General features: G+C 51.7%; 2 protein-coding genes across 2 annotated transcripts; both read left to right on the plus strand.

Moving 5' to 3' along the window:
* Positions 1 to 7,819: 7,819 nt before the first annotated feature.
* LOC137153179 (ribonuclease-like) lies at positions 7,820 to 8,239 on the plus strand. Its single transcript, XM_067548290.1, has one exon. It carries the CDS (start codon positions 7,820 to 7,822, stop codon positions 8,237 to 8,239), a length of 420 nt encoding a protein of 139 aa, XP_067404391.1.
* A 5,487-nt stretch (positions 8,240 to 13,726) lies between these two features.
* Positions 13,727 to 14,227, plus strand: LOC137153186 (ribonuclease-like). The gene has a single exon (XM_067548303.1). The coding sequence runs from the start codon at positions 13,727 to 13,729 to the stop codon at positions 14,225 to 14,227; it is 501 nt and encodes a 166-aa protein (XP_067404404.1).
* The last annotated feature ends 413 nt before the right edge of the window (positions 14,228 to 14,640 follow it).

The raw sequence follows: 14,640 nt of genomic DNA on the forward strand, positions 1-14,640 counted from the left end.
CAGGGGAGGGGGCGGCTATAGCGTATAATGGGCACTAGGTGTGTAAATATGTTCAGAGGTGGGTGGTGAGCAGGGGGCCATGCTGGGTGTGGACGAGAGAAAGAATCAGGGTCCCCTCCCTGCCCTGCATGCCTGAGCTACTTCCTCCATCTACCCTACCCCACATAGAGCACGGGCAGCCGTTTCCAGCAGGCGATGACGATTTTCTGGGCGGAGCGCCTGCCCCTGTAGGTGCCGGAGCGTGGGTTGATAGTGCAGGTGGTGACTTTGAAGGGAGAAACGCTCCTGCGCAGGCTCCTGGAGATGCGGATCCCGCCCCAGGAGCAGACCTGGGAGATCTTCTGCACGGATGCATGGATGAAAGTGTTTTTCTGCCTTCCGTAGATTCCCCGATTATTCATCATCTCTTCGCAGTAGTCACTGGAGGAGTCAGCCGGAGTGCGGGGGAAATCCACGTGCTCCTTAATGAATTTTTTCTTCAGGCGGGCCCATGACTGCCCGCTGGACAGAGCCAGGCTGGCGGCCAGCAGGGCGAGGGTCAGCAGGAGTGTGGGGTGGGGTCCCCTCGGGGCCATGGCCGTGTCTGGTGCTGGATCAACCTGGAGTGAGGAAACAAGGGGAGAAGGATGGGGACAGTGCGGGGCAGCGATCTGCCTCCTCCATGGAGCCTCCCGGGCACAACGTCCTCCTCTCAAACCCCACCCTGACCCTAACATCCACCCCTCCAGAATTCCCTGCCCACCCAACTCTGCCCAGAGCCCTTCCCACTGCCCCAGCCCCATTCTGCTGGGGGTTTCCCTGATACTGGCCCATCACACGCTCCACTGCGCCAGGTGCTGCACAGATCCCAACCGAGATCAGCCCCCACCTGCTCTAACCCCTCGGACCCACCCTGGTGGTGGAGAGAGAACCCAGGAGTCCTGACTCCCAGCCACTCTCCTCTAACCACTAGACCACGCTGCCTCCCAGACACAAGCCCTGCCATTGCAGCCCCACGCAGCACTGTTCTCTCCTCTCTCCCGGCTGCTGGGATCTCCCGTAACTCACCCGACTCCCTGTTTCTTTGCTGGCGTTAGAGCGACGGATCCCGGCCTGTGCTAAGCTGAGCCTCGCCCTGCTCCTCCTACCCGTCTTGGAGCGTGTTATATAGAGCCCCGCCGCACATGGAGGGGGAGGAGTAGGAGGGGAAACGCAAGAAACAATTGGGTCAGCAGGAATTCCTGATACCTAGCAATTCAGAGCAGTGTCCCACCGGGCTGGGCGTGGGAGGGGAACACACGGCACCGGTCCCACCACAGACGTGGGTTCCTCCGAAATATTGATGGGCTGCATCCACCCAGCAAGTGAAGCTGTGCTTGCAGCACGGGTAGGTGTATCCTGGCAGCTTTACCCTAGCTACCATGGGTAATTATACCGTTCTGCTCAGACTGCACCTTGGGGTAGCTGCCCCAGGACCAGCCTGCCAGGGACCCTGGGTACGTGCTATGGTGGGCAGCCCATGCTGCAGTCCACGCCGCCATGTCCCCACTGCTGTTGTAAGCCAGGCTCGTGGGGTTGAATGCTACGGTAGGAACACCCACCCCTGCTGCAGTCACACCTTCCTTTGAGCAGCTGCCATACGCTGAGTCCTAACCCACCGGCAGCTTCTTAACACAGTCCTAGCCTGGGAACACACAGCTCTTCCGGTGCCCCATCCCGTCCCGTCCCACCGGCTCCCGGCCCCCAGCTAGCCCCCGGCTATCCCAGCCCTGGGCTCTGTGCTAGTCATTGAGATGGTACATGTGTGGAATAGAGTTGGGGTGTTAACGTGACCCTGTCACTGTCTAGGGTTAAACATGGTTAAACAAGGCTCGGGATTTGGTGCCCAAACCCCTCGGCCTGCCCCATACCATGGCAAAAGTACCATTAACAAGCCTTCCCGCTGTTTGCTAAAGGTACTGAAGGGAAGGAAAAACATCTCAAGCCTTCGAACTGTAAAGCATTACGGCTTATTTTAACTACATCCCCTGTTCCCTTTCCCTGTAGTTGGGGAGAGATTCTAGAAGGAAATCCTCCCTGTGTGCCTGTGCCATAAGTGGTTTTCAAGATGGCAGTGGACTCGATAAAATCCCGATTTCGGTAAGGGTTTTGACATGGTCCCACATGACAGGATCACAAGCAAGCGGGATCCGTAGGATTGAAAGAAGAACGAGATATGTTTATGGAGGATGGGGCCATCAATGGCTGTTAGCCAGGATGGGTAATGATGCAAAACCACCCTCTGAAGTGTCCCTAGCTTGTGTTGGTGAGAAGCTGGGAATGTGACACTCGATGACTGCCCGTTCTGTTCATTGCCCCTGAAACCCCTGACATTGGCCACCGACACGAGACAGGACACTGGGCTGGACGGAGCATTGGTCTGACCCAGTATGGCCGTTCTTCTGTTCTGAAGCAAACTAGGGAAATGTGGCCTAGATTACTATAAGGTGCGTGCATGACTGCTTGAAAGACCATTCTCTAAAAGCAGTTTATGAACGCTTCACTGTCAAACTGGGAGGGGGTATCGAGTGGGGTCCCACCTGGGTTTGTCCTGGCTCCGATTCTGTTCAGTATTTTCATTAATGACTGGGATAGCGGAGTGGAGCATTTGCTCATAAAGTTTGTGGCTAATCTCACACCGGGAATGATTGCAAGTTCTGAGTTTGTATTCAAAGCAACCTGGAGGAATTGGAGAATTGGTCTGAAATCAACAAGGTGACATTCAAGTGCATTGAAGAAGGAATAAATAAATGCACAACTACAAAACAGGGGAAGAACCGGATATTTGGTAGCAGCACTAAAAAGGATCTGGGGCATAGAGTGGACCACAAGTTGAATCTGAGAAGGCGTGACAGAATTTTATGTTTGATTTTTTTATATTTTCAATAGATTTTTTTTTTTTTTAGCAATTTTTCCATTTTTATCCATTTTAATTTTCACAGTTCTGGGAAATTATTGGACGGGATATATAACAGGGGTTGGACAATAATTAATGTCGGAAGATGTTAAGATTTATAACGGTTTAACTTTTTGACTGTTAAAACACAAATGATCAGTGTTAACATTTCAAATATACAAAGCACGTGTCCTTAAATCAGCCTCTCGATTATTATTGGTGGATCTTTCTCATCAATTTGTGAGTGCACCGTGAAATCAACGTTTGCCAAATTTACCAATAAAAAATCAAATCCTTCCTAGCCTAAATATGAGTCAGCCCTGGGATGCAATTCCAAAAAAGAGTAATATGATTCTGGGGCGTATTAACAGGAGTGTTGTTTGTAAGGTCATTGTCCTTCTCTCCCCGGCACTGGTGAGGCATCAGCTGGATCACTGTGTCCAGTTCTGAGCCCCAGACTTTAGACAAGATGTGAATAAATTGGAGAGAATCCAGAGGACAGCATCAAAAACGATCAAAGGGTTAGAAAACCTGAGCTATGAGGAGAGGTTAAAGAAACTGGGAAAGTTTATGCTTGAGACAAAAAGACAGAGAGGGGACCCAGTAGCCATCTTTAGCTATGTTAACGGCTGTGATAGAGAAATGGTGTCTTGTTCCCATCTCCACTGAAGGTAAGACATGACGTAATGGGTTTAAGAGGCAGCGAGGGAGATTTAGGTTAGGTATGAGGAAAACCTTTCTAAACATGGGGGTAGCTAAGCTCTGAAACGGGCTTCCAAGGGAGATTGTGGAATCTCCATCAAAGGAGGTTTTTAATGTCTTGAAGATGTCTCGAGGTCACTTCTAGCCCTATATTTCTATTATCTAATGATCCTTTCTGGCCAATGATCTTTTCTCTTGCCCCTATTTACTTCCTTCTCTCATAGCCATCAGCCACTTGTAAATAGATCAAAAACCCTCCAGGACACACCCAGGAGCCTCCATTGTGGGCAGCGCTGATTCCAGTGTCCCAGCACCACACACCGGGAAGCTGTGCTGAAGGGAGAGGCTCTGAAGGGGGTGCCCTAACTTCACCATCAGTGCTGGATTCTGTGTACCGCTATGGGGTGCAGTGCTGTAGGGAGCAGGAGGGGGGGTCAGTAGGGAAGCACTTGTGCTGCAGTGAGCGGTGTGCAACTGGACCGCCCTTGGTACCGGAGGGGGTTTGTTGAGCATCCACCGCTCCTATAAGGACGACAGAGTTTGGGGGATTTTGCTCCAATTCCACCTTTCTGGTCCCATAGATTTCAAGGAAGGGAACTCAGCAAGCAGTGGACCTGGCCTTGTGCAGATGTCTGCAGTCGAGCCGTGAGTCGTTGGTTGGTGATGGTATGAAAGAAATTGTCACTAAAAGCCCCAGGGGGATTTGAACTCACAACACGTCCGAGCCAACCATTCTACCCGTCTCTGCTGAAGTCAGCAGGATCTAGTCCACGGATTTGGTCTTGACACCCGTATTGTGGCGGTAACCTTCAAGTGCAGACCTCCTTCGCAGACAGATCCCAGGAGTCCAGGCTCCCAGCCCCAGCTCACTAGACCTCACCCTCCTCCCAGAGCCAGCGGTAGAACCCAGGAGTCCTGACTCCCAGGCCAAAATCCCCTCCGGAAGCGAGAAAAGCTGAGCTGACAATTTTAGTGGATGAAACTGAAGGACGGTAACAGGGACCAACGTGACCTGCAAGGCGAAACTAGGAAGCCAGCGAGTTCAGAAGCCTTGACCGTCTGCAATGGCCTGGTAATAATTTCTGGTGGCCTCATCCCCAGGTGGGAAGTTCCATCCATCAGACCTGCCAAAAATGCTCATGGGAATAACACTTATGGAAATAACAACCTCCCAAGTTCCCATAGCATCTGCCAGCTGCAAGAGATTCCCACAATAAGATGGGAACAAATTTACCTACATAAAGATGGGTGTGTACGGGATAGATAGATGGATAGAGACAAAGAACCGGGAATGTGTATTGGGATGGATGGATAGGGAGATTTCAGTTTTCGTACCAATTTCCAGTACAACCCCTGCTATGGATTCAGAGCTAACAGTAGTAGCATGGTTCAGCTCAATGTAGTTTAATCCTCATGGTTGATGGCAACAAGACAATAGCACCTTTCTAGCGGTGTTCATTGCCAAACATGGAAACCCTAAAACTCTTGCTTTTGTGTGGGGCTGTGTTGTGTGTGTCTGAATCCCTTGCTTACGCAAGTCTTTGGCTTGGTCCACACTTACCTCGGTGATTCGGTGGCAGTCGACGGGAGTTACGCAAAGTACGCATGCTGTCTTCACTGCACAGAACCGACAGGAACCGCGTTCCCACCGCCATCAATGTAGACATAGCCTTTGTGTCTCATGTTAGGTTTCTTGTGTGTATATTTGTCTTGTGCAGGTATGAGCCTCTTGCATGTCTCCTCTCCCTCCTCATGGGTGTTTGTATCTTTTGTTGAGTGTGTTTTCTGTGGTTGTGGCTCTTGCTTCAATCAGTCAGAGCCTTATCTGTCTCCCACGTTGTTTCCCATGTGAGTTTGTGTCTTGTGTGTTTACCTGAGTATATTTCTCCAAGTGTCTCTTCACACGTCCCAATTTTCTTCCCTTGCCTAGAGCCACTGGGGGAGGAAGCCAAAACTCCAACCCCACCCTCGAAGCCTCCAGCCCTGGCTTCAGTCCCAAAGGGAAATAATTTACAACACTCATCTCTTGGTCTCTCTTTCTCTCTCTTGTTGTCCTTCTCCATATCTCTCCTTTTCTGGTCAAGACTGCTGTAAATCTGTGACCGAAGGGGCAGTTAAAAGCAGTTTGCTAAACACGCCCGGCTGGTGCAAGTCGCCAAGTCTCAGAGCGGCTGGTGAGATCCCGGGCCAGGCTTGTGTTTTCTCTCTTTGCTGTTCTTCTCCTTCCCCTTTTGTGGGTGGGTCTGTTGTGCTTTCCCACCTAGAAAAGACGATTGGACGTTACCCACAAGAACAGCAACTGCAGCTCCGGCCCATCGCAATTAATTTCTGCTCCTTGACTCAAAAGAATGGTTATTACCCTCTTTGATACCATTTGTGACGCTCTCGGACAGCCACGGTTCCTTCTAAAAAACTCTCTCAAATAACGGGAAAGGGAACCAAGGATGTCATTAACACAAAAGCCTTCACACCTTACCCTTTTAAGATCTGAGCTGCTTTTCCTTCTTTTCTGTATCTTTAAGAAAAGGAGGCAAGGATTGTTAAAGGTAGGTTGGCGATGTCACTGTGCAGGCTGAGAGTTCTGGGTACCATGTTGGATGGTGACAGGGTCACGTTAACTCCACTGACGCTTTGGGGACGATATGTCCCATCTAAATTATCACAACAGAGCCGAGGGCTGGGCTGGCCGTGGGTTGTAGGTCAGGATGGGGGCACCGGCAGAGTTGTGAGTCTCCATCCTAGGACTGGATTAAGAAGGTGCCATGGATCTGGACGCAGGGTGCGGCTACACAGGTAACGAAGGGGTGACTGCAGCACGGGCGGGCATTCCTACGCCAGCTTTCATCCAGCTAGCACGGCTAACAACAGCGATGGGGACGTGGTGGCCTGGACTGCAGCACGGGCTGGCAACCACAGCTGGTGCCCAGGATTCCCGGCAGGCTGGTACCGGAGCAGCTACCCCATTGCGAGGTCTGTGCTGGCTGGTATTATTCAGTCTGGCCTGGCTACACCTACAGCAATACAATCACAGCATCACTTGCTGGGTGGATGCACCCTTAGATGTTTCTGCAGAGCACATGTCTCTGGCAGGACAGATGCTGGGTGTTCCCCACCCCTGCCCGGCCTGCTGGGCCACTGCTTTTAATTGCCCATATGGGGAAATCATCTGTACCCAATAGCGTACTGGATTTCTCCTCCCCCTCCATGTGCGGCAGGGCTCTATATAACACACTGCAAGACAGGAAGGAGGATCAGGGAGAGGTGAGGCTCAGCAGAGACCAGGATCCATCGCTCCAACGCCAGCGAGGAAAGAAGGACTCGGGTGAGTTGCGGGAGATGCCAGCAGCCGGGAGGGAGGAGAGAACAGGGCCGCGTGGGGCAGCGACGGCCGGGCTTCTGTCTGGGAGGCAGCACGGTCTAGCACAAAGATACTCAGACTGCAGCTCAATAGCGGATCTTTAATGTGTCGCTTGCAGCTCTTTGCCGCCCATGCTATTAAGCCAGTGTGTGGTTTAATTATTAACTAATTACATAATTAACCAATCCAGATGCTTTTACTATGTTAGCAACCAATTAAGCAATCCAATTGCACTGAGCTATTAATTTATTTGCTGTGCCAATAATCGAGAGGTACATATATACCAACAAAATATTTCCCCGTCGCACTGGTTCAATGGGAATAGACGTACAGTAAATGAAGCGATGAACTCACATGATGTTGGGTCTTTTGGGTCACCCTGATCACTGGTTTGAGTCCCGAGCCACTCCGGTCTGAGTATCACTTCTCCAGTGGTTAAAGCAGGGGGCTGGGAGCCAGAACTCCTGGGTTCAATCTCCACCTCTGGAAGGAAGGTCTGGGAGCCAAGGGGGGCTTTCATGCCAGAGTCTGAGACTCTAGACACCTGCATCCTAACATGGCTCTGGGTGGGGAAGAGGGGATGGAGGGGTCCCTCATCTCAGGGGTTTCAAGTCAACAACTGGCACAAAGGAGCCCCTTGGTGTGCCAGGTTCTGGAAAGCCCCCAGCACAGTAGGGCTGAGACAGTGGGAGGGGCTCCGGGGACAGAATGGGGTGGAAAAGAGAGGGGACTGGAGCCAGCAGGTTCCATGGAGGAGGCAGGTTCCCCCCCCCCACCACCACCCCGTGCTGTCTCCATCCAGCCCCCTCTCCCCACTGCAGGTCGATCCAGTGACAGACTCAGCCATGGCCACGAGGGGATCCCGCCCCGCGCTCCTGCTGACCCTCGTCCTGCTGGCCGCCAGCCTGGCCCTGAGCAGGGGGGAAACGCGAAACCTGCTGAATAACATATTCAATCAGCACCACGTGGACAACCCAAAGACCCCGGCCTCCGACGACAACGCCTACTGTGACATGATGATGTGGAATCGCAGCATATACTGGAAGCTGGTCAACACCTTCATCCACAAACCCAAGAAAAACATCAACAAGGTCTGCTCTTTGGGAGGGACGCCCATCCTGGGGGATCTGCGGCGCAGCAATGCTGTCTTCCCCACCACCCAATGCACCTACAACCCGCTGACCTGGTCTTTCCAAGGGAGACCAATTTCCAAGCAAATCGTCATTACCTGCTGGAACAGGCTTCCTGCGACCTACCTGGAGTAGATGGAGGGCCCAGCCCAGGCGCGGAGGGCATGCGGGGACCCATCGGCTTCCTCTCACCCCCACTCTGTCTCATCCACAACCCCCGGCTCCCCACCCGCCTCTGAACACAGGTCCAGGCCTGCTCCCCATTATACCATAGAGCCGCCTGGGCCCCATCTTAGATTCTCTGCTGCTGAATAGTGGCAGTCAGTTCAGAAGTATCCAGCAAGCTTTCCTTTCTGGCATTGTGTATTCAGTCTAATAATGGATGATCGGTATATTCCTGACAAGTAACTGCTACTTCTCACTGTTCTCTTTATTGTGTTTGAACATTTCCTCCTTTCTGCCATCCTCTCTGTGTCCTCAGCTCCATAAAACATGAGACCTGCAAAGAAATCATTGGCTTGTTGTGTCAGATGGGGAGAGCAGGAACTCCAGCCACTCAACGCTTGAGGAGCTTGCGGGAGACACGCTGAGGTGTTCCAGTGCCATTCTCCATGCTTTCAATTCAACCTCAAACTTTCCCGCCCGGGTCGGGAATAGAACCTAGAAGTTCTGACTCCTCCCCCTAGCCCTGGCTCACCCAGTGGATCTCACTCCCACCCACGAGCTGCAGTAAAAAACATGAGTCCTGAATCTTCATCCACCCTGATCTAACTCACTCCACCCCATTCCCCTCCCAAGGCCAAGGTGAGAAACCAGGAGTCCTGATTCCCAGCCCCCTTTGCTCTAACCACTACACCCCACTCCTCTCCTGACATTAGAACTACACAACAGATATAAACCTACATGCTTCAGGGCAGAAACCCATCACTAACTGCTAATGGTCAGGAAGAAATTTTGCCTCTGATCAAGATTTTGTATAATTCCTCCTTTGGGGGAATTCCTTGCCCTGAAGCAACTGGGACTGGCTTGCATCAGCAACTGAGCTGGAGGGACCCCTGGTCTGCTCCACCCCCAGTAACATCGCCGAAGGCTAGTTCGGTCCAGCTGGGACTCCCGATCCCTTCACAAGAGGAATAGTCGTAAACTGAGTCATTGTCAGAACTGGCCTCTGCTGGGGTTTGAACCAGGGACTAGAGGAGAAACCCAACCTTCCACCACCAAGGCTGGTGTCCCTAGCACCACAACAGAGCAGATTAATGTGGGTGTTTCAGGCTTTCGTTTCTTTTGGGCCACGTGTTCTGGTCTGGCCAATACCCAGACCTATTAGCCACTCACAGAACCATGTGTGAAGGGGTGAAGGTAGTGCTTAGATGAAGGTGTCACCCATAAGCCAGGCCTCGGCCATGCACCCAACTCCTGTCGCCCCTGAACCCCCCCCTGCACTCCTCCGGAACACCCTCACCCTTGCACCACTCCTGTGACTTTCAAACTCACTCTGAGCCCGGGCACCTTTGCCCACAGCCCGCTGCACCCCTCTCTCTCGGTCTCTAGCCTCTTTTGAAATGCCATTTGCAATAGTATTCCTCTTGGCAAGAAAACTCACATCCCCCAGGGATTTAATCCACTCTGAAGCTCACACCCCGCAGTAAGATTCATGCCCCTAGATGAGCAAACCCAGATGCTGGTGCTACGCTTCAGTCCTCTCCCTCCCTGGCAGGTCCCTGTCTGGTCACGTGTCCCTGCTTCACAACCACCCGCTTCCTCCCTGGGGATCATATCACGTGGTGTCCAGCAGCACAATTAACCAGTGAAACTCCCTGCCCTTGGGTGACACTGGGACTTAGAGGACATAGCTCAGTTTCGGGAAGTGTTTTCACATTGACATGGTGGCAGGGACGGGGTAGGGGCAGCTCATCCTAGGGGTTAATATCAAGTGTGGGCCCAAGACCCAGTTTCCAGGAATCAGGCCAGGCTGGAAGACCAAGAACCAGTGGGTCAGCTATCCAGTGGAGGACTGCCATCCGCTCAGTCACAGGCCCCGCTGCCCTATGGACCAGGGTCTGCCACCCCCCAGGGCCTGACATCCCCTTAGCCAAAAGGTGCCCTCCTAATGCTGAGCGTTTGTGGTGGCTTGTGTAGAAGGTATTGGAGCCGGTGCATGAACATTTCCCATTCGCTCCCATCTTCCCAATCAATCCGGCATAAAGGTTTCCACTGCCAGCATTTACAGTCCAACACCCCACGCAGTGATTCATAGACCGGCCATCCTAGCTTTGTTCTCTGGAAAGATACTGGAACATATGATTAACACCATGAATTTGTAAACACCTAGATGATCATGAAAAGAGAAGAAATAGCCAGCATCCATTTGTAAAGGCCAAGCCAACGTAACGTCTCTCGTTGACAGGCTTATTAGCCTAGTTCATAGAGGAGGAAGCAGGAGGCTTGATGTACCTTAACTTGAGTTAGGCTTAGCCCCAAGCGATGTGGTGATAAGCAAACCAGGGAAATGTGGTCTAGATTATTACAAGGCGGGTGCACAACAGATTGAAGGAGGCTAAAAGAAGAATTACGAATGCTCCGCTGTGAAAATTGGATCTGGTGAGGTCCCGCAGCGGCTGGTCCTGGGTCCAATACCGTGCGGTACTTTCATTGACGACTGGGATAATGGAGTGGAGTGTATGTTTATAACATTCATGGCTGACACCACAACGGAAACAATTCCTAGCTGTTTGCAGTCCCGGCTTCGAATTCAAAGCGACCTTGAGAATTCGGAGAATTGGTCTGAACTCCACAAGGTGACACTGACTAAAGACAAGTGCATTTAGGAAGGAAGGATTAAATGCACAACCACAACACGGGGGAGAACTGGCTAGTCGGCAGCAGCGCTGCAAAAGAATAGCCACTGGCTTGGAGATAGAGTGAGAGAAATGGTTACTCCACGCTCTAGCGGGATTTAAACTCACAAGACCTTGTGTAACCACCGTACTTCCACACAACAGTTGTACCCCTTCAGCTGGAAGCCATGGGCTTCGTGATGGACACTGGTATCCTGGAGGGACCTTCAATACCTCAATGTCCAGACAGCTTATACACTGGAGAGAGAACCCAGGAGTCCTGGGTTCCACTTCCTCTACACCCACTGCCCTCTGAGAGTCAGAAATATAAGCCAGGAGTCCTGATTGCCAGCCCCCTGCTCTGACCCACCAGACCCCAATCCCCGCCCAGAGGGATACACAGAACCCAGAAGTCCAGACTCCCAGTCCAACCCACTAAACTCTGCTCTCCTTCCAGAGCCAGGGGTAGAACCCAGGTGCCTGGACTCCTGGCCCCCCTGCTTAGGCCTCAAATCCCCACCAAAAGCGAGAGAAGCTGGGTTGACGGATTGACAGTTGACGAAAGGGAAGAATTAGCTCTGGGATCAACGTGGCATCTGAGGAAAACTGAGACGCTAGCTAGTTCAGAAGCTCTTTAGATGCCGGATTTGCATGGTCATATCCTCCAGTGGCCTCATTCCCAGCTGGGAGGTCCCGTCAATTATACCTGTCAAGAAGGCTCCTGGCACCAGATACCTCCCACGCTCCTGTTACATCTGTCGGTCCTCAGAGACTCCCATAATGGGATGGGCACAAATATAAGCAGATGGGGAAAGATGAGTGGGCACAGGTGGCTGGACAAAGACAAAGGGGGAAATGGGTATGGATGAGGATGGAAGAATGGAGAGAAAGCAGATTTTGTACCAATTTCCAGTGCAGCCCCTGGTGTGGATTCAGTAATCCCAGGAGAAACAGAGGTCACACCAGTATGGCTCATTCCTCCCGGTTGGAGGCCTAGTACAGTTTGAGTTGCTTGACTACTGTTTTATAGGCTTAGCATAGCTTTAGTTGCTTGCTTGGCTATTTTGATTTTTGTAGCATGACATTTTTTAGTTGGCAGAGACTGAATAACTTTATAGAAGTCTCAGTTTCTGCACAGCACGGCACATCATAAGACAAAATACAGATATTGTATTGCTTGCAGCTCCCCACAGGTAACGTGATGGGAACAACAAATTATTCTTGAGCGTTTGGTGGTACACTGTTTTATTGTCAAGGGGCGTATTTTTATTTCGCCCTTTTTACTACCTCTAAATTGAATAGCTATAACGTAAAAGGTACTGTTACAAAAAGTTCGGCAAGCTCATTTACTAGTGCACCAAGCCTTCCCTAACAAGCACAAAGTAAAAACTACTGCACAAACAAACAAAAAAGTGGCTTCTCAAATCACCTTTCAAAAGCAAAACAGCAAAAAAAGGAATTTAGCCCCTAAAGGAGTTAACAGAGGGCGCGGCCGAGGGCGCGGCCGTGGAAGGATCAATTCACTGCGCTGGGTACTGTGGAACCGAGCTCTCCGATATGCCCCTAAAGCGCTAATTAATGGCAAAACAAATAATCAGCTGGCTGAGCTGATTTGTCAAAAAAAAAAAAAAAAAAGTCTCACACTCCAAAAAAATATGTTAATAAAAGTCAATGGCTGACCCCACCTCCTGAGGGGAAGCCCTCGGAGGTGTAGTGGGGCCAGGCGTCCCGGAATCCCCTGATATATGCAGCACCTTCTGTGACCTGTCCGTGCCTAGGGAAACCACCTGAAAATGCCAAGGTCAGGGCAGGCTGTAAAAGGAGAGCAGATTCTCCCAGCACTGGTGGGTGACACTGAAGTCAGATTTCCCAACCAGCCACAAACTGCACTTCTGATTCCTCACACTGGTTAATAAGAAGCCAAAATGAAAATATACACAGCCTGCTTTACTGCATTTCAGTCTCTGGCTCCCAATCAGCCACTTGTGTCTGGGAGGCCGCACTGTCTAGCACAAAAATACTCAGACTGCAGCTTGCGAGCGGCTCTTTAATGTGTCTCTGGCAGCTCTTTGCCGCCCATGCTATTAAGTTTAATTATTAACTAATTACATAATTAACCAATCCAGATGCTTTTACTATGTTATCAACCAATTAAGCCATCCAATCGCACTAAGCTATTCATTTATTTGCTGTGAGAATAATGGAGAGGTACATATATAGCAATGAAATGTTTCCTCGTCGCACTGGTTCAACGGGAATAGACGTACAGTAAATGAAGCGATGAACTCACATGATGTTGGGTCTTTTGGGAAGCCCTAATCTCTGGTTTGAGTCCTGAGCCACTCTGGTCTGATATCACTTTCCTGGTGGTTAGAGCAGGGGTCTGGGGGATCCTGGGTTCTCTCCCTGGCTCTCTCTAGTTGTTAGAGGAGTGGGGTGGGAGCCAGGACACCTGGGTTCTCTCCCCATCTCTGCGTGGGGAAGCATGGGTTATAGGAGGAAGGGGATGATCTTAGCTGGGGTGTGTCCTGCACCTGGCACAAGGGGAGCCCATCTCGGTCAGAGTCTGAGACTCTGGACACCTGCATCCTGACATGGCTCTGGGAGGGGAACGGAGGATGGGGGGGTCCCTGATCTTGGGGGGGTCAGAGCAGCAGCTGGCACAAAGGAGCCCTGGGTGTGCCAGGTTCTGGGAAGCCCCCAGCACAGTGGGGCTGGGACGGTGGGAGGGACTCAGGGGGCAGAATGGGGTGGAAAAGTTAGGGGACTGCACCCAGGAGGTTCCATGGAGGAGGCAGATCCCTGCCCCACGCTGTCTCCATCCAGCCCCCTCTCCCCACTGCAGGTCGATCCAGCGACAGACTCAGCCATGGCCACGAGGGGACCCCGCCCCGCGCTCCTGCTGACCCTTGTCCTGCTGGCCGCCAGCCTGGCCCTGAGCAGCGGGCAGTCGTGTGTCGAGAAGAACAGAATATTCCAGAAACACCATGTGGATTTCCCACCCGTCCGCCTCCCCCTCAACCGCTACTGTGACAGGCTGATGAGGATACGGCAAATACACGGGAAGCTGCTCAACACCTTCATCCACGCCCCCAACCCAAGGATCAACAGTGTCTGCTCTGGGGGCGGGGATCCCATCCTGGGCGGCCTGAGAAGAAGCAAAGCTAACTTCCTCACCACCACCTGCAGATTCAACCCGCGCACCCGTTCCTACACCGGGAGAGGCCTTTCCCAGAGAATTATCATCCGCTGCTGCAATGGACTCCCTGTGTACTATAGGGAGTAGAGGCAGGGCCCAGACCGGGTGTGCAGGGCAGACGAGGGACCCTGCAGCTTCCTCTAACTCCGCTCTGTCTTGTCGACACCCGCACGGCACCCAGCTCCCCACCTGCCTCTGACATAGGTCAGATTGTCTAGTTCTTTCCAGCCTTCACCCTAGGCTATACACTATAACCAGCCCTTCCCTGCCCACCCCCAACCTCTGTTGCCCCCATTGCCTATTACACAGTATCACCACCTCTTACATATCTCCTTCTCCCTGCTGCCATATTGTGGCCAGCTACAAAGCAGTCATTTCACCAAGAAATATCCGTCAATATCACACGTCTGCTATTGTGGGTTCAGTCTAATAAAGGAGGAATCTTCATGTTACCACACACGTTGCTCTCTTTGTGTTTTGTTTTTTTTTAAATTTTGGCT

This window comes from Emydura macquarii, unplaced genomic scaffold, assembly GCF_026122565.2.
Source record: "Emydura macquarii macquarii isolate MOO-44397 ecotype Brisbane River unplaced genomic scaffold, CSIRO-AGI_Emac_v2 contig_214, whole genome shotgun sequence".
NCBI classification, from domain to species: domain Eukaryota; kingdom Metazoa; phylum Chordata; order Testudines; family Chelidae; genus Emydura; species Emydura macquarii.

Coding starts and splice junctions, on each gene's coding strand:
- LOC137153179 (XM_067548290.1), top strand. CDS start 7,820: ATGGCCACGAGGGGATCCCGCCCCGCGCTCCTGCTGACCCTCGTCCTG.
- LOC137153186 (XM_067548303.1), top strand. CDS start 13,727: ATGGAGGAGGCAGATCCCTGCCCCACGCTGTCTCCATCCAGCCCCCTC.